The 24,597-nt window shown below is 37.0% G+C and overlaps 1 protein-coding gene and 1 long non-coding RNA gene across 3 annotated transcripts in view; one reads left to right on the top strand and one right to left on the bottom strand.

Moving 5' to 3' along the window:
* Positions 1-20,615, top strand: part of cdc42se1 (CDC42 small effector 1) — a 26,445-nt gene extending 5,830 nt beyond the window's left edge. Inside the window, exons 2-5 of the mRNA XM_044138889.1 lie at positions 7,315-7,686; positions 15,989-16,093; positions 17,524-17,595; positions 18,902-20,615. Coding sequence (XP_043994824.1) covers positions 7,537-7,686; positions 15,989-16,093; positions 17,524-17,592 — 324 coding nt within the window. The 5' untranslated portion in view covers positions 7,315-7,536 and the 3' untranslated portion in view covers positions 17,593-17,595; positions 18,902-20,615. The remainder of the gene's footprint in view (positions 1-7,314; positions 7,687-15,988; positions 16,094-17,523; positions 17,596-18,901) is intronic.
* LOC122843824 lies at positions 7,660-24,597 on the bottom strand. Of its 2 annotated transcripts, none has more exons than XR_006372782.1 (3): positions 22,340-24,597; positions 11,472-11,659; positions 7,660-7,742 (listed from the first exon to the last, which is right to left on the bottom strand). It is a non-coding gene; the product is annotated as an uncharacterized LOC122843824 (long non-coding RNA). The 2 variants fall into 2 exon arrangements; XR_006372783.1 differs by having other exon boundaries at positions 11,472-11,636; positions 22,340-24,596.

Genomic DNA, 24,597 nt, shown 5'->3' with positions numbered 1-24,597 from the left:
AGGCTTTCACTTTGACAAAGTCCCAAATATGTTCCATCATTATCAGCATCCACTCTTAATTGTTTTACAGCTTGGAAAAAATGGTTTAGTTTTGCAATAAACAGAAACACAGAGCCAAATGTTTCACCGTGGGATTGTTTATATGATGCTTCCAAGAAGGAAAACTTTCTTTCCATACTGCTGAAAATTTACCAGGAATCTTTCTAAGTCAAAGAGCCGTTTTTGCTCTCAGTCCAGTTAAATTAAACTCATTCAGAACGACCAAGGGGGGAAAAAAGGTTACAATTTTGTTGTCATTTTTAAACAGTTTTATTTCTATTTAGATATATAAAAAAAAAAAGATTTGTAAGAAAAAAGGATAATTACATATTCTTCTGTCAGATACTGACATTTCTGGAAAATTATGTAAAAAAGATTATATAAAAAAGGAGTGTAAAATTGACCAAAGCAATAACTGCAGATGGTGGAGAGTAGTAGGAGAAAGTAATACGGTGAGGAAAAGTACCAGGACTCCGTAACCAGAAGTGAAAAAATCTTTAGGCTCTGTGTGGTTTTGTTTCAGTGAAACTTTGTGGGAGTGATGGATGAAAACACAAGAAGAAAGTAAAGATTAACTAAGAAACATTTGAAGTGTTTGAGTAGTTTAGCTAACCCAGCTGCTCCTCAGGAGGTTAGAGTGACCCGTTAGGCTTCCCTGAACTGGTACAAAACATGCCCACTAAATGTTTTTGTTCAAAATCATTCTTAAATAATAAGATTTCAATCTGGTCAATTGACTAGTTTGAGTTTCTTTCAGAATTTGCTGTTCTGGAGCCTTCTGTGGTTGCTAGGTAACGAGCTGGCTTCGCCTGGGGTTGCTAGGTAACGGGCGCAGCGCCTCCCGATTTGTGACGTTACTTTCTGTAGATTTTAGAAGGGGTTCACTTTCCAGACACCAAAAGCATTAAATGCCCAGGCGGGTTTGGGTTGTTTTTGGAAGCAGCTGAAACCCAAATGGAAGTAAAAGACTCGAGAAATGTGAGTTTAGCACAATATGTCGCCTTTATTGGGTTTCTCTTCCACTGTGTTGTACATTTACTGGCTCATCTTGGCTCACAGCAATAAGAAATAACTTTCGAAAGTATTTCTTAATGATTCTCGTGGCCACATCCTGGAAAACTACAGAAATCCTGATGAGTAATCCATTACTTAGCGTTGTGTGTATGGACTTTGTAGTTCATTAGGTCCCTCTGATTTCATCAGATCAAGGCGCTGACTAATCAAAGAAGAGAAGTGGTTTTGGTGATACTTCCAGTTTTGCGGCACATGTTAAGACATAAAAACAAATGATGCATTTTTAATGGGGACTTTAGGTTTCCTTAGGTCAGTATTAATGAAAATCTGAGAATAAGACGTCATTTCTGCCTGGAAGTGTTGCCAAAAAGGAAACGTTTGCTGCTGTTAGATGACTGATCAGGGAGTGATTTACATTCAGCCTCATGTTTAATGTGATGATGGGGTAAAACTGAATGTTGAGGATTCAAAAAACCCTCAATAAATAGTGTCTCTACTTAGAAAAAATGTTAAAAACTGATGTAAAAGTATGAAAATGACAGAGAACGAGTCGTTGCCTTTCAAGTGGTGCCAGTAAAAGAGTCCAATGCTGCCAGAGCTTTGAGTAAAAGTACCAGGATCTCATAGTTTTTACTCAAAATGTAAAACAAAAAGGCGTAACATCAAAAATTATTGTTCTTCTAAATATAAAGTAATGGGAAATATGTAAATGTAAATAATAATAACTATAGTCAAAGTGCAGAGTTGTTTTCTATGACATTTATTTGTTGTTATTTAGAACTTGTACTTGAGTAAAAGTCTGAATAACTACCACAAAATCTATAATATTTTCCAGGTAAAGGTCCTGAATCAGTGGAGAATCTTCAGGTTGACGTGACTTAATAAAATTAATATCATAATTAATACTTTATCTTGAGATATTGTCTTTGTAAAACAAAATTTTCCCCTGGCAACCAGCTTCTCTGTACGGAATGCCAAAAATGTCAAAAAAGAGATGTAATAAAGAACAAAAAACAACAACAGGAGTTAATGAAAAGACTTAATTCTTCTGGTTAATTCTTTAAGTTTAAGTTTATTTAGTTTGTACATTATTAAACTAAAAATAGTAAATCATCCTGAATTCCTGAGAGGATTTTATAGTTTATTGAAAAGCAACAATATGGAGATTTTGTGAAACCCAAGACCTGGTTTTCCTGGTTCCATCCTTTTTTCTTCTTCTTCTTTAATCTGAACCCATTTATTTTTATTCAGCTGATGGCCTTGGGTGTTGCTTTGTTTTTGTCTTATCACAGCCTGCGTATGATCTCAGATAAACTGAAGCAGGAAGTGTGACCAGGTCCATAAAGGAGGAAGTGGAGCAGAAAAACAGTTCAGTCCCTTTGTTATTTAAATATTTCATGTTTTACAGAAAGGCTTTTTCACAGCTTACAAAACATCAACTGGCATTTATTTTGGCAGCAATTCCTCAGACTTTTTCACTGCCATGTTCATAATTTGACATTAAAGATTTGTTGAAATCCATAATGAAACTCAAGAAAGTTGCTTTTAAACAGGAAACATATTTGCTCTGGGTTTTAGCATTAGGATTAATTTCTTAGACTTTAACTTATTCATTGGAGTTTTTCAGTGCAGACGTGTCTAAGTCCCACAGAGAAGAGGAAGACAGCCAGGTTTCAGTTGTCACGTTTTCTGTCTGCAGGCTGTTCGCCGGGGTCGTTGTGAAACTCAGAGGTCAGACGTCTCGGCCGTGTAAATAATCGTTTCTCCGCCTCTCTCCCGTCTGCTTGAAGTGTGATCGTGTGACCTGCAGCCGCTCGTCTCCAACAGACGGGCTGTTGTTGTCGTTTTGTGGCGTTTCAGCTGATTTTCCCCTCCAGCTGATCATCACTCAGCTGCTCTCACACCAGCAGGCCGGTGGCGACCGTGGCTTTTTGTTTTTATGCTTGATTTATTTCTTTATTTATTTTTCCATTTGGGTTTCTACAGTTTCTGAAAACAACCTGAGCGCTTTAAAAACCACCTTGCTGTTTTTTGGCAATAATTTAATGTTTTTTGGTATTTGAAAAATGAGCCGTTTTAAAAATCTCCTGATTGTTAAGTCACATTCAACTGCTCTGCAGCGTTACCTAGCAACACCAGCCAAGCCCAGCCTGTTACCTAGCAACCCAATCGAAGCTCCAGCACTTTTGTTCAGCTGGTTTTACTGCACTTTACGCCGTACAATGGCTGCTGGAAAAGACAAGTTTTTTGTTGTTGACTTACCAACCTGAAAGCAACTTCCTGACTTTTTGTTAGTTGTGCAGGAGGCTCCACTTCTGTTTTTCACATTGTGCATCTGTTTGCAGCAATTTTCAGGTATAAACGCTGCGTTTTGGGCCAACAGCAGCTTATTGGGATTTAAAGGCACAAGATGATTATGATTAAATCCAGTTACTTTATGCAGTTTAATTATATAAAACATTCTTCTTTGTGTCCCAAAGCAGCGCATTACAAATGGGAATGTTCTTCAGCAACACTATTTGTGCTTGTGGGACAATAATCACTGCGACACAGTCACAGTTACTTTAAAAAGGAATTTTAAATGGTTCTTATGGTCACTTTTATGAAGACGCGGCTGAAATAATTTGGTTTAGGAGTCAAAGAGCTACAGAAAGGCTGGAGAACTGCAGATCGGTAGCAAAGCTAAATAAATAAATGAGAATTAATCAAGTTTTCTGCACAGACTGTGGATCCTGCCACCTGCAAACAACACAATGGGAGGGGAGGAGCAGTTTTACCTCCTACCAGTGATGTAATGGGACAAAATGTATAATAGCGGCGCACAAACAGACTGCAGGACAGGAAGTTTAGACTGTGTTTGCACCATTGTGCTGCTTATACTCATGAACGGCCATTCGTCTGTCCGTCTATCCACTGCAGACGCCGAAATACAAGTTCCTGAACACTTACATCACTTCAAATTCTGACACCCAATTGATCCTCTTTGCTTTCTTTTTCTCCAGGCCTGTCAATGTCTTCTTTTGTTTATATTAATATTAATATATAATCGCTGGAAAAATACAAAATCTTGTTTTAATGCACTTGAAATGAGACAAAACTACCTTATTAGTTACATTTCAGTGAGATTTAGGAGCTTGTTTTTAATAAATAATTGGTTGATATTCGTGAAAAAATACTTTAAAGCAAAATAAGAAATTTTCCTATGCTAAAAGCGAAATAAAACTGGTTGCTAGGTAACAGCCTGGACTTGGCTGGGGTTGCTAGGTAACAGCTTAGTTCCCCTTGGCACTGCAACTAGAACGTTTTTGTCAACATTAAGGAATTATTTTCTTAAAACAAGCTACCACATGTTGCCGAAAAGTTACTCATAAGTTAGTTTTGTGTTATTTCAAGTACACCAACATATTTTAACTAGAAACTAGACAAAAAGTACTTGGTTAAACGTTGTGTTTTTTCAGTGCAGGTCACAGAAAAACTGTAGAAATGAAAGTTTTGTAAATTTAGACTAAATTTTATAAAACAAAATGCAGCTTTTATTCTTTCTGTCCACCAAACTTCATCCGTTTCCATTTGCACTCTGGTTGTAATCCAGAGGTGAACACGTTTGTTACCACACCCTGAGAGCGAAAGTGTTTACAAACGGACAGCAGCAGCGTTTCAAACGGAGGTTAAAACATCACACAGGCATTTTCTGCCCTGATATGTCGAAATGACGGTTTGACTAATTTATGTGAGATTAAGCTCAGACCTGTGGAATGTTTTTCGAGTGACTGCTCGCTCAGACAACACAGGATCTGAGAGTTTGAGTCCAGATGAAACCAGCTGATGAAGGGAACCAAGTCGTCAAAATGGGAAATAATTTAGGAAGTCCCCAGGACTTGGTGGAGACCTTCAGACGTTTCAGTCCACAGTTTGATGAACCGTTTGATTCCCTAACAGGAAGTCCTCTCCGTGGCGACGCGGACCCCTCAGGCTGAATTCCTCTCTGCTGATCTTTGTGGATGTCAAGCATGAAGCTACATGTTTCTGGCCTCCACATTCCTCCCTTATCATCGGCTGAAATGTGTTGGAGGGACTCCAGATATTTTCCTAACAGGCAGAGCCGACTCGGTTAGACGCACTGAGAGCTTCTGATTAGGAACCAGCGAACGCCTCCCGCCATCCAGCCGAGGTTCATCTGGTTGAAATACAGAAACAAACGGGGAACAAACAGATTTATTGTCCTTAATTAACCCGCAGATAAAAGTCCCAACATCAGGTGAAGATAACTGTGATCCAGATCTGCCACCAGCAACGTGTCCCACTAATTTCAACCAGCATGAAACACTTGATCCCATAAACAAACTCTGCCCTGAAGGCACAGGTTTCCTGCTCTGGTTGATGAATCATTTTTACATTTCATGCCTGTAGTTATACATTTTGTACCTGCTGAAAGCTGATCTTTGGTCTGCAAATGTTTTTTTGTAACATTTCACAGTATTTATTTACTTTTAAAGCAATAAAAGTGGCCATTTATTTTTAAAGAGTAACTTCTTGCAGATAAGCTGTACAAATTGGTCCTAACGGCTAGTATCTTTATTTTACTGCGCAAATTGTAAAAAAATTTTAGTAAAATTTGCAACGCTTAACCTCAAACCGGCTCAGTGCTGCCCTCTTTGGGCTGAGCAGCGGGTACTGCAACCAAATTTTCCCATTGGTTACGGTCCAATATTTTATCCATCCATCCATCCATTTTCTATTCCCCCTTCGTCCCTAATGGGGTCAGGAGGGTTGTTGGTTCCTATCCCCAGCTACGTTCCAGGCGAGAGGCGGGTTCACCCTGGACAGGTCGCCAGTCTGTCGCAGCCAATATTTTATTTCATTTAAAAAGTAATTATACTCAAAGTCAACTTTTTTGTTGCAGAAAAGTTGTTTAAATTGATTTTAAGGGTACTATCTTTATTCTAATGTGCAAATTGAGACATTTTGTTGTAAAAGTGTTTATTTTTGCGATGTTTAGCCTCAAACTGGCTCAGTGCTGCCCTCTTTGGGTTTAACAGCGGGTACTGCAAACAACTTTCCTGTTGGTTATAGCAGAATAATCTTGCTTATTTTATTTAAAGAGCAAATAAACCCTAATATAATTTTTTGCTGCATAATCTGGTCCTCAGAGGTGCTATCTTTAGGTGTGAGCTGCTACTCTCACCTCAACAGCTATTATGACTTTTATTAAATTTAAAATAATTCAAATTAAATTGATAAGTACATAGAAATGAGTGGATTATATTTATATTTAATGGTTGCTAAAGCACCTCAAGTCTATTTTTCTATTGTTGTGCTTCTAAGTTACAAATATCTGTAAATGTTATTAATTCACACAACACTTGGTAGTTAAAGAACGACTTCATTTTTTATTTCCATGTTGTAAAGTTTAGCATCCACAGTTTCAGAATCTGTTCAGAGAACAAAGAAAAGAGTTGAATATTTTAATAAACATGATGTATTATTTTGGGGTGATTTCAGGCTGAATGTTTGTTAGATTAGTGATCCTGAGCCTGAGCAGTTTTCTGATCTGCAGCTCCTGCTGTGCGTGTCTGCTTGTGTTACTTCCTGCTGCTCCGTGTTTGGACCACACCTAATGTTTAGTCACGCTTAATGTTGCTGCCGTGTTGACGTCTCCCAGGGTTTGGTTCCCATGCAGCCCAATGACAGACTGCCTCAAGGTTTCCAGAAGACTTTGCTCATGTTTAAGGATTTCTCTTGGAAATGTGGTGATTTTTGGACCCTAAGTGCTATTTAAGCATCTAAAAAATGTAATCACATACGCCGTTAGAGTTCCACCGAGCCTTATTTGGTAGCTTCATGAATCTGCAGCTCTGCTCTGCATTGTGGCTTCGATTTGAGGCGGCTTTTAGAGAAAATAACTGAAGGTTAGTTAAAGGTCTAGTTGTTTTAGAAAGCTAAATCAAGCCGTTGGCGTGTTGCCTCACAAGCAGATAAAGCAATCTAGTGTGGAGCAATTTAAAGATTGCAGATTGATTGTGGAAATGAGTCCTTGAGGTGGACAACCGCAGACGCATTAAAATAATTCCTGGTCGCTGAGGCACTGAAAGGTGAATAATGTGTTTAATAAAAGGAGCAACTTTCAGTCTGGTTGTGAAAGACGAACTTACACAACCAGAGGATTAAACTTATAATGAGACAAAATTATTTAATGTTCTGAATCTGGAAAAAGAAAAAGTTTGTAATGTTTTTTTGTTTTGTTTTTTTCTGTCTTCGCAGGACGTTTGGATTCCAACGTTTGAATCTTCTGAGGAGTAAATTTTAATTTTCTGCCTGTGAGGATTTTTTCACCAGAGGAAATTTGTGGATATCCCGATTTTCTTTCTTTCCTGTCTGAACCACCTGGAGTCCACCTGCAGAGTTTTATTTTTTACTCTACGGTGGGGGTTTTCTCAGGGTTTTACCCTCTGACTGTCCACATTTGTGTGGCTTTTTGTCTGGATGCCCCAGGATTATCTACAGACTGCAGTTCCTTCTCGGGCCTGCAGGGCGGCAGCAGAGAGCAACGGCCAGCCGCTGGACAGGCAGACCGTCGGCATGAGCGACTTCTGGCACAAGATGGGCTGCTGCGTTGTAGCCAAACCTCCTCCGGTGAGAAACCAACACCTCTGGTTCTGATCCACGTGGGAACCCATTTTAAAGACACACTGTAAAAAATTAACAGAATAAATTTGGTTTAAGTAATCTGTCATAGAGAATAAATATGTGGGTGCTCATATATAAATGTCATATTTAATTTTGCAAACTACATATTTAGGATTCAAAAAAATATTCAGTTAGAATGCTAAATATTTAGTTCACAAATACATGTTTAGGTCTTAGCTAAATATTTATTTGGAGAAATAAATATTTAGTTAGAAAAATTAATATTTTGGGGTTAATTATTTAGTTTGAAAACAAAATATTTATTTAGAAAATAATTGGTTTAAAAAATATTTAATTTGTGAATATCTAGTATTCACAACTAAATGTTTAGTTGAAAATTAAATGTTTAGCTTGGAAATGTATTGCTTAGTATCAAATATTTAGTTCTGAACTAAATATTTAGTTGGCAAAATAAATATTTAATTTGTAGTTAAATCTTTAGTTTGAAAACTAAATATTTAGTTCCAACTTAAACATGTAACTGAATATTTTTGTTAGAAAATATTTTGTTTTAGAAAATAACTACTTTATCAATTTTTTATATTCACACATTAAATATTTGTGAATATTTAATTCCCAATTAAATATTTAGTTTAGGACTCCAACGTTTGTAAATGTGTCAATAGCATGGAGGAAAATATGACTTTGAAAAATAAATATTCACATTTTGATTAAATCAAACCAAATTACTGCTGTTAATTTTTTTTACAGTGTAATTTTAAAAAGTGTTTTCCAAAGCAAAACTGCAAAGGAAAACATTTTTTCAAGAAAGTCTGATGAAGTAGATACAGTGAAAGCCATCTGATATTTGATCAACTCAATGTTTATCCAAAAATAATTTACCAATAACACTTTGGATTTTTGATTAGATTGATTCTTTATTGATTATCACTGAAAATGAAATTGTCTGCTGCCTTTAATCATCTGATTTTTATACCTAACTGGATCAGATCTGAAACTTTTGGGTGTGGAAAATGTCCACACCCACACCTTGAAAAAGATTATTTTTAGTTCTGTGAAGGGAAACTAGATTGTAAATAACTTTCTGTCAGCAGGGTCATGTCGGCATTCCTTCAGCCTGAAGTTACAGGAATCTGAATCTGTTGAAACAAAGTTTTTCTTTTGTTATTGTTTTGAGAAGTCTATTTCTGACTATCAGATTATTCTGGATTAGGAAATCCTGGCAGTCTTGAAAGAAAGGGTAAGAGTTTGCTCACTCTACTGGGAATACTGTACGTTATTATTTCTGCTGTTGCAGTTCGACCAGTTAGCACCCAGGAAAAGAAACGGCCAATGTTGTGTCAAGTAGCTTTGCACATTGTGTGAAGAATATTTAATAAAAAAAACTGCAATAGGTGAATTTTCCACAAATAATTTGGAGTTAGGGTCCACAGAAAAAAACGCATTCAGGAAAAGAGATGATTTGGGTAAATTATAGTTACTTTAGTAAATAGTTAGCTTATTTGCATAAGGCCTGTTTATGATATAAAAAGTCTTAAATGTGCATTTTCAGCCTGTAAATTAATAAATATTTGTGAACTAAATGGGAGAAAGCTTTAATGCTACTGACTGTTGATTCACCTAAACGAAGTTCAAACCTAAAGCATGGCGAGTGGATTTGTTCCAACATACTGCAGATGTGTCCTCATGATGTCTCCATCAGTGAGAAAACAAAAACAGAACCACTCTCAGTTCCTCTTTTTAAGCTTCATTCCAAAACAGCATACCGTAGTACTAACAGAACAGTTTATTCTACAGTCACTGCAGGTGGAAAATATTTAGCTTCTGATGTTTATTAACCTGATTATGATTCAGGTGTTGCTAACTAGAAGAAATCGTGGAAGAAAACGGTTCCATTCATTCAAATTTCATGCTTTATTGGCATCAATGTCACATTAAAATTGGGTTAAAAATTGTTTTATTGAACAACTAAATTCATTTAAGTATTTTTGGTCTAGTTTCTAGTTCAAATATCTTAGTACTCTTGAAATAAGACAAAACTAACTTGCAAGTAGCTTTTCTTCAAATATAGAAACTTGTTTTAAGTCAATAATTCCTCAGTATTTATAAAAAGAACTAGTTCCACGGGCAGATCATTTCACTTATTTCACAATAGTGCAGGGGTGGGCCCTCCTGGTCCTGGAGGGCCGGTGTCCTGCAACTCTTAGAGTCTCCCTGGTCCAACACACCTGAGTCCAACAGCTGAATCTCCTCCCAACTGCAGTCAGGTTCTCCAGAGTCCTGCTAGTGACCTCATTATTTGACTCAGGTGTGTTGAAGTAGAGACACATCTAAAAGTTACAGGAGACTGGCCCTCCAGGACCAGGAGTATCCACCCCTGCAATAGGGGATTGCGCCGTTACCTAGCAACCCCAGTCAAGCTCAGCCCGTCTCCTAGCAACCAAATTCTAGTTCCTTTGGCAGATTCTTTCACTTGTTGGGTAAATTATAGTTACATTAGTAAATAGTTATGTTGTAAATGTTATAAGTGAAAGAATCTCCAAGTGGAACTAGAACTTTTAAAAAATCCATATTGAGGAATTATTGACTTAAAACAAGCCTACATCTTACTGAAAAATTTCTTGTGAGTTAGTTTTGCCTTATTGTACTAAGTACTAAAATATCTGATCTACAAACTAGACAAGAAATACCTAGGAAGAGTTTGGGTTTTTGCTGCATCAGAGCATGTTAGTGTAACTTATTAACCTGGGACTGTGGGAAGAAGTTGGAATACCGAGAGAGAACTCATGCATTCACACTGAGAACAAACTCCATGCAGAAGATTCAAATTCAGGACCTTCTTGCTGCAACAGTGATACCAAATGCACCAAAGTGACACAAAAATCCACAGTAAATGAAAATCTGTCTACTCAATTTTAGTTTAGAATCGACTAAAGATGTATTTTGTGCAGGTTTCATCTTGTAAAATTACCTTTTGGCTATGAGTACATTCACAGCAGCCCTGTTTAACCCGCTGTAATCGAACTCAAGATAGTCCGGTTCGTTTGAAGAGATGTGAATGTGTAATCGGACTCTGATGTGGACCAAAAAAGCTAACCCTGGTCCACCAAAAAATCAAGGCCTTGGTTCAATTAAAGTGAACTCTGGTGTGATTCCAATGCAAATGTGAATGGAAAGTGGACCAGAGACCGCTCAAAAAACAGCGCAGGGATTTCTGGGTAAATACAATCAAAACAAACACGCTAGTCTGGCGCTAGTGGAGGAAATGGATCGCAATCTTTTACCAAAGACAAAAGAAAAATCCTACAACTGCTAAAGTCGGACAGTTTTCCACTTTGTGAAAAGGCAAGTTGCGCTCAGTGTCTTGTTCTTCAGTTTTCATGTCGTTTCCTTCAGTGGTTCTTGTTGCAGCGCCACCACAGGCGAGGAGGGGAACACATTTTCCAAAGTATTTGGTTTGTTTGACAGTCTGGTGTGAAAGTGAACCGCACCAAATGAAAATGTAACAAATGTTGTAACGTTGATTCCCAATCGAACCCAGTCTACTGGACTATCAGGTGTGAAAACAACCTAAATCATTCCAAACCTAATTCAAATTAAAAAATACTTTATTAATCCCAAAAGGAAATAAAACATGATTTTATAACAGCCATCCCCATGGCGAGTGTATGTGAATCTCTCACCTGAACTGTAATGTTTAACATGTTAAATAGTTAACAGAGTTAGCGTAGGCCCCTGGCACTATGGGTGTGAAACCCCATCACATGTACCTTCAGATTGAGCGTACAGACACAGGGTACGCTGGCGGTGCTGGGAGGAAGTTCTGCTCTGCGCTGGTTCTCTCCAGGGGCCTCCTCCCTCCTTCCTCCGCCTGTATTTTTAGTTTTCTGTTTGTTCCATTGTACCGCTACAACAATACACCTTTAACAAACACACTGAGACACACAGGGACTTCACTCTGGAACCAAAAAAGCAGTTTTTCTTTCAGGATCTGGACGGTAAAACTGCAGCTGTTCCAGAAAATAATGTAAAAGAAATGAATGTGCTGTCAGGCGTGAGAAAAAATGTGATTATCTGTGTTTTTCATTTCAAGCATTTATAATAGCCTCTAATTACATTTTCAACTATTTTTTCTCTAGTTTTTAATGTAAATATCTTAATACTCTTGAAAAAAAGAAAACAAACTTACAAGTGACTTTTAGAGCGTGAATAATTCCTTAATCTTGATGAAAAAGTACAGATTGTTTAATTTATAACATGGGAAAATGTCTTGTTATAAGTGAAATAATCTGCCAGTGGAACTAGAACTGGTTCCTAGGTGACGGGCTAAACTTGGCTGGGGTTGCTAGGTAACGGTACAGTGCCAGTTGACTGTCAGTGTAACCAGTATTTTTTTAACCAATATTAAGGAATTATTTACTTAAAGAGTAATTTTTTTGTTTAAGTTTTGTGTCTTTTCCTTTTACATCTTTATTTTTAGAGTCTATAATAATATTTTTTTGTTTTCTCTGTATTTATTTTAATTTTCACTGTACTTTTTTGTTTTGCATTGCTTTCTAAATGATTTATTTATAATTATCGGTGGGTTTTATTGCAATTTGCACCCTATATTTTAACTGTTTTTACCCTTCTGTGGTTTGTAAAACTGGTAACTGACTCATAATGGGGAACCTGAGCGCATCATAGTGATGCACTGTAAGCTGTTACAGGCAGTAAAGTGGCCTGCGTCAACACTGTTTGTTTGTTGAACAGCGGACGGAGTTAAAACATAACTGAGCACCAGGATCAGCTACATATGTCTGTGACGTGCTTTTATTTTGAAATTCCAGCTTGTTCCTTTGATGTTGGTGACTCAGATTACATGATGATAATATTTGGGATGAAGAAGAAGCAGCTGTTTATCAGCCCAACACAAAGGTTGCCAGGAGAGACGTTTTCCCTGCCGCTCCACTTTAATTGCGGCAGACTCTGTGTTGCATAACAGAAACTGCTCCAGGATTGGATTAGGCCTCAGTTTGTTCAATCTTAAAGCATACTGCTGCCATTAAAATCTGGCAAAGTCGTAGCTGTGTGAGCCATCCCGAGGTTTTGCTAAATGACCACAAGTAAATCTAAAACAGAGAGCTTCACAAAACTAAAGAGAGTTTGAGTAATTGTTGAGCTAAAAGTTGCAACTCCTCGTTGCTGCAACACCACACGTTCTGATGAAATTAAGAGTCAAATTCCTTCCAGTTTGTCCATCAGCACTGCCCGGTTGCTTTTTTTTAATTACTGTTGCCATGGCGGCAGCTGTAGCTGTGGAGGAGGACGCGTGTAGGCCGAGCGGTGAGTCACTCCCAGCTGGCCGCCGCAGTGTGTGGTCTGAGTCTCCATCTCTCAGAAATTTCCCCTGAAGCTGCGTTTTCTTCAAACACTTTGAACCGCTAACCAAAGTTAAAGGGGCAGCATTATGTAAGAGCTTTACATCATGTCGTAATGTTAGTCCCTCATCAAAAACATACATGCAGCGTCGCTAATACATCTCTGAGAAATCCTTTAATCTCCATGGCAACCATTGAGTCGTGCAAAACGCCGGGGTGGACCTAGCTTCGCCTTCGAGTCGCAGCTCCTCCTCGCAGCTAACAAGCTTCAGCTGAGCTGTCCACTCAGCTCCTTCAGACTAGCCAGCAGCAATTAGCAAACACGTGGTGGGACTGCTGAGCTCACTGAACGAGCTTGTTCTCAGTGTAACGCCGGTGAAAACTTTGTTAAAGGGTTAACAGAGGAATAACTTCCTGAAGTTTCTGAAAGAGCAGGAGTTAAAGTCAAATTTCTTTTACGTCAAATTAGTTTTATAACAACTGAGAGCAACAGAGTTACTTGATTGTGCTACAAAATGGTCCTATGCAACTGGAAAAACAAAATACTGACCCTTAATATCATGAAAAAAGTGATAAAATACTATAAAAGCAGCGGTTATAACGGGTCCAAGCCCCTTCAGCCCTGATCGTTCTTATGCATTTTCTTTTTTCTCAGCTTTTTTTTGTATTTTCCTCTAATTGTTTTATTTGTGGGTTTGCTTTCCTCTTGAACAGGGGTCTCAAACTCCAGTCCTCGAGGGCCGCAGTCCTGCAGTTTTTAGATGTGCCACAGGTACAAAACACTGGAATGAAATGGCTTATTTACCAGTTCTCCAGAGCCTTAATTACTCTATTCAGGTGTGGTGCAGCAGAGGCAAATCTAAAAGTTGCAGGGCTGCGGCCCTCGAGGACTGGAGTTTGAGACCCCTGCTCTTGAATATCTTCTTATGCATTGATAAACCAGTTTATGATCAGTGTATCTCCACATTATTTTTTAAATATACATTGTCTGACATTATCCCAGAAGCTGCAGCTCCTCTTCTACACTCCAGGCTTTGTGAGATCTTCAGGGCTTGTCGTCTCGCTTGTGTTCACCCATCACTTTTAGTCCTGCTGTGTTACATGAAGGCTCTGGATAATCCCGAGCATAAGCCTCTTAAATCACATCTAAATGGTTTTGATTGCGGCTTGGATGTGTTTCCACACAGTGGGGTTTACTGGACTTCAGGAGGCGAACGAGGTTTTAATGAGGGGTTTCATTGGCTGATTCCCAGAGTTACGAGTGTCCCTGAATGCACCAAAAGGAGCTGAACTCTGAAGGAACCTTGAATTAAAACCTAATTCCAGGTGTTGGATGTAATTTCTGAAGTAAAATCTGTTGAAGTCGCTGCTTTGAAGTGTGTGGCGTTCCTGTTTTATCGTGGAGGCCTCGTGGTTCCTCTGGGTTTTTCCTTTTTCTCCGTCTGTTGCGTCACGTTTTGTTGTTCCTACATGATTCAGTGTGGTGATTTGAGACTGAGAGTATGTGGACATGTGGAGACACATCAGAGACAGACCATCGGAGGAACAAAAGAGACGCGTAACAAAGATCTGAAAGTATTTCAACACCAGAATCCTCACATTGGGGCAGCGATCTGCCACACTGCAAAAAATCTCACCAAGAAATTTTGGTCTAATTTCTAGTACAAGTATCTCAATGCACTTGAAATATGTATTTTATATCAATATTAAGAAATCCTTGACTTAAAACATTCTCTTAAAACTTCTTTATAAATTAGTTGTTTTTTGTGTTGATTTTATTTCATGTGTATTAAGATAATTGCACTACAAACTGGACTAAAATACCTGGTAAGATTTTGTGTTTTTGCAGTGCAGCTGTGGCTCTTAAAAACCAATAAGGAAATGTTTTTGATTATGAATGCAACAGCAAACAAGAGCTTTTCTCTAAATACTTATGCAAACTCTTTATATAAAATATGTAAAAGGATCTTTACCAAATTTCATTTTTCTACCAAGATTCTTTTTTTCATTTGTTATAAAATCTGAAAATACAAGATAATTTTAGTTTAATTTTGTTTGACTTCCATAATTAAATATTTTATGGTGCACTGCAAAAACACCAAGTCTTAGAGAAGATTGAAGTCCCTCTTGAAAATGAGATCTAGATCTAAACGGGGTTTACCTGGTTAAATGAAAAAACATTAAAATAAAGGCAGAGAAAACAAAAATATTTGTTTTAATACTTGTTTTAAGACAAAAATCTCTTAATATTGTGGCGTGCCGTGGTGGCGTAGGGGAACCTATGTTTGGAGGCCCTGAGTCCTCGACGCGGCTGTCGCGGGTTTGATTCCCGGACCCAACAATATTTGCAGCATATCCACAAAAAAAATAATAATAAAAATTTCTTAATATCGATAAAAAAAATTTAAAAAATAGTTACAATGACAATCAATTGGCACTGAGTCGTTACCTGGCAACACCAGCCATGCCCAGCCCGTCACCTAGCAACCAAATTGTAGCTCCACTGGGGGATTATTTAACTTGTAACAAGACATTTTTCCATGTTACAAATTAAATAATGTGTAAGTGGAACTAGAATTTGGTTGCTTGGTAACGGGCTGGGCATGGCTGGCGTTGCTAGGTAACCTGCAGGGAACTAGTACTTTTTTATTAATGAATATTAAGGAATAATTTACTTGTAAGTCAGTTTAGTCTTGTTTCAAGTGTTTGCGCTAGAAACTAGGCCAAAACTACTTGCTTTGGTTTTTGCAGTGCAGAGCAACTGGTGCACCATCTGTCCACGTTGTCTGTTTCCTTTTCACCTGTTGATTTTTGTTGAAATCACATTCAGCCATAATTTCTTTCTCAAACTTCCTTTCTCCTTCAGATCCACTGTTCAGGACAGAACGACTATTTAACTAAAGTGAAAAATGTCTGTCTCTATGCAGAAGAAGAACAGGAGGAAGATCGACCGTAGCATGATCGGCGCACCGACAAACTTCATGCACCTAACGCACATCGGCTCCGGGGAGATGGGAGACGGCCTGCAGCCGGTGAGACGGCACAGCCTCATTCTCCACCTGTAGCCTGACCTTTACGGTTTACGTGACTGTAACTCAAGACAGAAAGTAAAAGTGAATCTGTGCAGCTTGCCAGCAAACAGAGATTGCCAGGCTCCAGTCCAGCAGGAGGACAGAGGCGCTCTCTGTGTGTGTGGGTGTCAGGAAGTGTCTTGTGGCACTGCGTCCTTCCTGCTTCTATTTTGGCTTTTCTGTCTTACATCTGGGATGTGGAAATCTGCCTCCACTCTGGCAGTCACTGAGGTCGTTCTGGACCAGCCTAGAAATCCTGCTCCTGTGTCGTTTGGTGTGAATGCAAGAATACATCAAACTAATGACTGAGTTTTTCCACCTGGAGCTTACTTAAAGGGGATTTTTGTTAGCAAAATTCACTTTTTTATACTTCCATTTTGGTTTCCACTGCTTCTAAAAATAAACCAAGCCCTTAAAAAAAAACCTACCAGCCGTTTTTTGGCATAAATTAATGTTTTTTTGGTGTTGGCAAATGAGCCGTTTCAAACATCTCTTGAATGTTAAGTCAGAATTGACTTGCACACTGCAAAAACACAAAATCCTACCAAGTAAATTTGGCTCTAATTCCTAGTGTAAATATTTTATTACATTTGAAATAAGACAAACTTTTCAGCAAGATATAGAGGCTTGTTTTTAGTAAACAATTCCTTAATATAGATGAAAAAGTTCTAGTTCTATTGGCAGATAAATTAACTTTAAAGTGAGAAAAATGTCTTGTTATAAATTAAATTATCTACCAATTGAACTGGAACTTTTTTATTAATTTATAAGGAATTGTTTACTTAAAACAAACCTCTATATCTTGGTACAAAAGTACTTTTAAGTTAGTTTGTCTTATTTCTAGTTTGCTAAACTATTTGCACTAGAAACTAGAGCAAAATTTCTTGGTAAGATTTAGTGTTTTTGCAGTGCAGTTCATCGTTACCTAGCAACCCAAGCGGAACTCCAACACTTTTGGTCAGTGCTGTACAATTGCTGCTGGAAAAGACAAGCGTTTTATTGTTGGCTTTCCATCCAGAAACCACCTGCTGCATTTTTATTATATGTAAAATATTCATGATGAATAATTAAATTTATTTTTAATAAATTAAACATGTTTGTTTATTCGTTTATGTCTACAATTAACTTCTAAATGACACGTGTATTTTTTCTTTTGATAAAAAGTGTGCAAGTTGAATAAGTTTGTTTGGTCCATTAAGTGTTCAGTTTGCTTTTAAGGAGTTAATATATTTTATCTTACCAATTTATATTTTTTTTATCATATACTAACATGCATTATCCAACTTGTTTTTTAAAATCTTCATCCATTCCTGTGAGGATTGTTTAATGTGCCGTGTGTCTCCTGTCGGGTGTGACTGAATGTTTTTCTCTGTGTTTGTTTCTTTTAACAGTCAGGTTCTGTTCAGGAGCAGATGAGGTCTAAAGGCCCCAACATGAACTGCAGGAACAGCCTGTTATAGCCGGTAAGGACACAACTCTCACTCTGAGCAGAAAAAACTGAAAAGATTAATGTTGGGTAACTCAGTCTGTGTTACAACCTGCAAAACTGTTGAAAGCATCGTGACTCTAAAACCTTATGATTCATTATTTGTTCAGTAATTCTGACCTTGGATGACGCTCAGTCTGATCACAGCCGTGTGACTTTGGCAAAATTTTTCTCATTTTTAACCATTAGAGATTATTTAGATCCCCAAAATTAAATAATAAGCAAAGTTTTGGGAACTGAAGGCTTCAGTGACCATTTTTGTAGCTGTGGGACAAAACAGCTTGACTCAGGAACGAGTTTCTGTAAAAACACTGACAACTCAAAATATTTTACCCATTCAGATAAAATTTGTATGTCATCTGCGACTCTTTTCCAGTACTGAAGCCAAATTACAGCTTATTATTAAGCATAAGCTAGCGTTAGCACTGCTAGCCACAACAGGAAGAGGGAAAAAAAAGTAATTTAAAGCTCAGATTGTCATTTAGTTAAAACATCTACACAGAATCTGTATGTTGTTGCTCTGGGTTAGAGCAAGATAGAAGTGAAACAACAACACAACTAAAACCTGAGTCATTATTTACCTTCCGGTTTACATACAAGCTAATATTAGCATCAAAGCTAGCTGCTATTAGCAGCTACAGAACTGGTTGTTTAAAAATATTTTGTTGCTATAAAATATGACAGAAATAGAAAAAAAAAATAACACAACAAAAACCAAATTTCACTCATCATTCCTGCTTATGTTCAAGCTAACAGTTTTGCAGTGATTGTATTAGCATTGTAGTGCTAGCTGGCGCTGCAGAACTGCTACATGCTATATGGGGTTGGAAAGTTTTTTTATTTTGTGCATAAAATGTAAGTCATGTGGAGAATAAAATTTAATATTGCAATCGATGTCAACTTTGCTTTATTTTTTGTGTTTGAAAACCACAATAGTAAAGCCTCCTCTGACTAACGTTTGGATAATAATCACGGAAAAAGCCAATGCAACATCTTCTTGTTTTTAATTTTGATTTACCAACAAGAACTGCCCTGTTTTGTGTGTGGAAAATATCAAACCTCAAAATGCCTTGATATTAATTAAACAATATACATTTTCATTGTTTAAAAATGTAAAATTCATGTAGGTGTTTATGCCTCCTTTTGATTTATCAGCTCTTACACAGATTGAGGATCAACTTTCTCTTAGATTATGACTCTAATGGAGTAAATAACTGCATTCCTGTTTGCTGACTACATATTAAATGATTTAATTTTAAATCTCTGGGTCTTTTTTTTCTCAGGATTTTATTAAATTGACTCAAACCAGCTGACTGACCTCCTCCGCACTCTGAACCTCTGAGCCTGTCCTCCATCATCCAGCTGACGGCTTCATCCCACCCTGCTGCCCTGCTGAAGTGTCACTGAGCAACAGAGGAACCCTTCTGGCCTACATGTTAAAATTATTGAGAAAATGTAGTAATCTTAATAATGTTTTTTGTTTCTTTCTTTCACCTTGGTCAGGTCTGAAAGTAGGACAAGAATTATACAAATGTTATTTTTGGGGGTAGATTTGGCACCAGGTTTCTCTCATCAGTTTTAAATTAGACGTAACTGTAATTGTATAATCAAAAAAATTAAATCAGGAATATAAGAACAGCATTTAACTGCTGGTGATTCTAAATTTTTAAGATATTTTATTCTGCTGAACTCTTACACTGCAAAAACGCAAAAAAGACCAAAGTATTTTTGGTCTAAGACAAAACGAACTTTCAGGTAACTTTTCTTTAACTCTTTAAAATTCGTTTTGTTGGCAGATTATTTAATTTTTACCTAGGGGGAAAAAGTAATGTTAGTAGTGAAATAATCAGTGGAACTAGAACTTGGTTGCTAGGCAACGTGCTTGGCTGACTAGCGTTGCTAGGCGACAGCTCAGGACCTGTTGATCGTGGATCTAGTACTTTTCCATCAATACTCAGAAAGTATTGACTTGAAATAAGCTCCCATATCATCCTGAAAAGTTAATTGTAAGTTAGTTTGTCGCATTTCAAGTGTACTAAGACATCAGCAGAACAACAACACTTGGTAAGATTTTATGTTTTTGCAGTGTATTATTCAGCACCTGGTGTTTCGTCTACTGTTCTCCAATGTTAAACGGCTGGTGACATCATTGGACTTCATTTCCCAGAATCCTTCAGGTTGGTCTTCCCCATCTGGGCGCTCAGTGACACAGACTCTAGTTTTAAGGAGACAGGAAAGTCCCTTTTTTTTTGCTACACTGGACTGCAGTGTGTGTGTGTGTGTGTGAGTTTAGGGGGAGGAGAGTATGTGTGTGTGTGTTTTTAATATCTGAACATCGTGGGGAACTTCAGTAATTTTTTTTGTGGACATTTATGGTAAGCCTCTGTTTTTAGAGAAACAAATTTGAGGTCATGGGTCTGCATGATGTCAGCAGTGGCCTATAAAAAGGTAGAAAAGAAGCGCAGACATGTGAATGTGTGTGTCATAGTGTTTCCAGTTTAGTATAAACAACCCACATGTCTGCAAGTTCTCTTTTAATCTTATTTTACTCTAAAAAGGAAATGTTCAGCCCATTCCAGTGTTGGCTTGGAACGAGAAAAACTTTTTTCGGCCATCACTGTTTAAGATATTTGTAGTATTTTAAGACATTTCATGCTGCACCTGGTAGCGGATGTAGAGTTTGACTGCTTTATGTTGTGAGTGCTTGACTTAAAAGAAAATCTGTGTTATTTGTAATTTTATTCTGTTTTGGGGGTTTAATGTGTGATATTTGTTGAATTTATATTGCTTGTTTCTTTGGTATCTCACCCCATCTTGATTATCTTATTTTGCTTATTTAGATTTTTGTTTTAGATTTTAGGCTTTTAAGTTTTTACGTGTCAAAATTCCTGTATTTCCTGTCTTGAGCAAAGTTTTAAACACTTTGAGATATTGTGAAACTGAAATTATTTTGAGACACTTTGAGCTACAATATTTACTTCAGATGATTTTTTTTTTTTTAAAAAGCAAACTATATTAAATTTGTTCAAGTTTTATGCCTTTTGGTTATTCAGATAGATTAATTACAGCACTTTGTAAGAATAAAATCTTGTGCAGTGCCAAATAAAACTGTACAGTCCCTTTGAAACAAGTATTTTTTAATAATTGAAAAACGTTTATGTAAATATTTTATACTTTTCTTTTATATTTTGTACCTACATCAAGGTCCAAACGTGTCAATAATTCATTAAAACACCATAAAGACAGAGAAGAAGAATAAAATATGTATATGTTTACTGAATGTCATGTAGCTAAAGTTCTTATATTTTGAAAGTATTAAACCTTCACATATTTAACAGGAGTGAAAATCCAGACTTATGTTATAAATTAAACTTGGGTGATTTTTAATTTCTGGTCCAAACATGTAATTAAATGACTCAGAAAAGACAAAACTATAAATTCTTGGGAGACTTTTATCATTCCCATAGGAGTGAAGTTTAATATTATTTTCCTTACAAAATAATATTCGATTGAAAAACAGTAGTTATCATTGAAGCTAGCATTAGCAATGTCATATAGCTAGGTGGGTTAAAGCTCCTGTTTACTACTGCTTTAATTTGAATTGTTAAAATGTTTACCAAAATAGATCAAGTGTTATAAAAATCAGACAAAAATTAAAAACGAGGTCAGCTGAAATCAACTCTTTAGCAGTGGGATTGAGGAAAAGCTAATTGCTACAAGAAGATGAAAAGTGGTTTAAAACTCAATGAATCAGTTTTAAAGTTTTTGAATAATAATATTTGTCACACTTGTTTGGAGGAACATGGAAATGGAGAGACTAACACATCTACAACCAAATCTTCCATTAGCATTTCTGGTTGCATATGAGCTAGCATTAGCATGACTAGCTGCTACAAAGGAGAGAACATTTTGTGGTCATAATAAATCAGAACAGTTTTTTAATGTTTATTTTTGAAACATTTGAGCAGATAATTACAGGGTGTTTAATAATTGGGGCCTGCCCATAGCAATGCAAAAGGAGAGCAGTTTCCACAATAAATACAAGTTCAGCTGACATATTGAAGCTAAGAGCTCATGGTGGCAAAGAAACAATACTTTTGTCATTAAGTAAAAGTATTCTTTGATACAATCCCTAAAAATATTATTTACAGACTTAAATGTTTTGAGGATCAAGAGAACTGTTCTAGCCTGATGTGCTCACATCTGTCTGACAGGTTGGAATTTGTTCATATTAATAATAGGGTTTCCTCAGATTCCATCGTTAGTTATGGAATATCTCAGGGCTCGATGCTCGGGCCACTACTTTTTATTATATATCTGATTCTACTAAGTGAATTTAGTAAACAGCTTTGGATAAATTTCTACTGCTAACAATACCAAATGTTAGTTTATCATTCCTATTTGCATTAAACCTTCTCATGTAAGCACTGTAGCACAACCAGCTGCAGTAGGTAGTTAGAAAAGCAGCGGTCTCCTAATATGTTTTTTTTTTTTTTTTTTTTTTGCCAAGCGTTGTGGTTTGCGACATATCTTTTGATCCTAGACATGTGGGACCCTTTAGCGCAAATAATTAGCAGTTGCTAGCTATTTTTCAATATTGCTAATTTGACTTTTCTACAAGTGTTCTAACTCCTTAAATTAACATTTTAAATTTAAATCAGAAACCAAAGCAAAAATACATGCAGTCGTACTCCAGAGTAATGAGCGTATTGATAACTTACCTGGGGGGAAAAGTCATGGTGTTTCTCCCTGTCTCTGCTGTAGTCATAGCAACCGTCCACTTCCTCCCAGCGGTTGACACAAACGATGGTGAATTTCTGCTGAAGGGAAAATCTGATTCGTCTCGCTGTGAGTTTAGAAATTGCCTCTTATGGCTCACAGACTCTTAATCCAAGTTTTCACCCAAAACCTACATGTTTGAAACAAACCTCAAAGCCTCCTGTTAAAATCTTTTAAGGTTTTACAGAAGTATTTAAAGAGTCCTCAGCTAAGATGACTGAACTAATGCAATAAATAGTTGGAATACTTTTGGCTGCGAATAGCAGAGCGTTTAGGAACGGCCCATTTGGACGCCACATGTGAGCTTGAAGGCTCTTCCCAGACTCCTTCAGCCTGGAGAACAAACGGATGAAAAGTTTTCACATTTATGCCGACCTTTTGTCCCCGTCTCCATTTCCCCCCCTCTGATTTGTGGAAACTTTAACCTGTCTTCTGGCTGCTGAAGTGTAGTTCCTTTTGTTTATCTCAACCACAGTTTCTCCCTTCCTCTTCCTCTTCCTGTTTGGTTCCCATCAACCCTTACACTCCAACAACACTGGGAAACACTTTCCCCTTCGGACTCACCTTAAAGCTGAAATTTGATGCTTATCTCTTCCGTCATTATTATGAAACCATCCCTGTGCTTTTTGTTGTTCTCTAAAATACTGTTGATATTGTCAGAAGGTCACATCTTGATATTTAACTATTGATCACAAAATTCAGAATCAGTCCAAACCAGAAATTAAAAATCTGTTTACATGCTTAGAAAACATCCAGATAATCAACTAAAATTAATTATTTTATGAATGATTTGACACCCCCCACCAAAAAAGCTGATTTCTGTCAGTCTTTGTGTGTTAAATGTATTTTTAAACAATCAAAAAACTTAACTGGTTTCATATGCAGGCGTGGCTTTGAGGTGTCCATGAAATTTTAGATACTAAGCACACAATGTAGGGCTAGACAATAAATCAATAACATTATAATGTAATCAATAATCATAACATACATTTAGTACAATATTCAGTATAACCTCACAGCATTCTGGGGGATGTAGGCAGAGGAAAGACTTTCTCTAACAGCCAATTAAACTAAGTTGGTGGAATAAACTGACTCTCTCACTCTTTGGTTACCTAGCAACTCACCCATTCTTTGGTTGCTTAGCAACAACCAGCTGAGTAACTGACACAGTAGCAGTTTAAGGTTCCCCCAATGTGCCCTAATAACTGCTTAAAAATTTAAAAAACAATGACGTGGAGTGAAAAAAAGAGGATAAAAGAGGAACGGTTACGACACCAGTTTGGCTGTATTTCACATATTTAATACGAAACTCTAATCAATAATTATCGATATTGACCAATATAAAACTGTTATATTATGATATGTTTTACAATCATTATGTCCAGCTCTAACAAAACAGATATTTAAAGTTGTTCCGGTGACAGTCTGCTAATTCGGTTTTGGTAGATTTGAGGAACAAATTAAACTTTGAGACTTTATCTGAGCTCAACAAACATCAAAAAGAAGGCTATATTGTTATTTAAAAAATCAGCTTCAAGGCAAAATTGTTGGAATATAGTATTATTTTTTTATTATTATCAGATCAAATCTCTGTTGCCAGTTGAGTATATAATCAAAATGCATAAAATTTTCCCCTTGATTACTTTACATGCCTTCATATGCAGTGATTTCATAGATTACTGTGTTTTGAACGGGGGACTGGAGGTAATTTATTTATTTTTTTGTATTTTCAATTTTGTTTTTGTTATATAACCTGTTCCTCCTTTGCAAGATCGGACCCACTGAGTGACTTTATTCTCCTTATGTAATAAATGTCTCATGGCGGCTGAATAAATCTGCTGTTTTCTCCTCCGTCTCTCTGCATCTCTGTGGTGAAAGTCCTTTATTTTAACACCACAATATTTTGATGAGTGTGGGCAGTAACAGAGATGATCTGGCAGAAAAGAAATACAAGATTGTGCTAGTTTTACATTCTTTAGATATGACTAAATAAAACATTTGAAAGCTGAGACTTTCCTAATTGACAGTAAATCACTGTAACTTATTCATGGCACTGGAGTTTTGGAAAACCTGCTTCTAAATAAACAGTTGACCATGACAACTTTATAGCCATAAATATTGTATCCTAGCATTTTTTAACAATAGCAGAACCACAACCTACAGCAATGTTTTTCAGTGGGGGCCGCGGTCCCATGGAGGG

Source organism: Gambusia affinis, linkage group LG14 (genome assembly GCF_019740435.1).
Source record: "Gambusia affinis linkage group LG14, SWU_Gaff_1.0, whole genome shotgun sequence".
Taxonomy (NCBI): domain Eukaryota; kingdom Metazoa; phylum Chordata; class Actinopteri; order Cyprinodontiformes; family Poeciliidae; genus Gambusia; species Gambusia affinis.
This window is presented reverse-complemented; position numbering and strand designations above follow the sequence as displayed.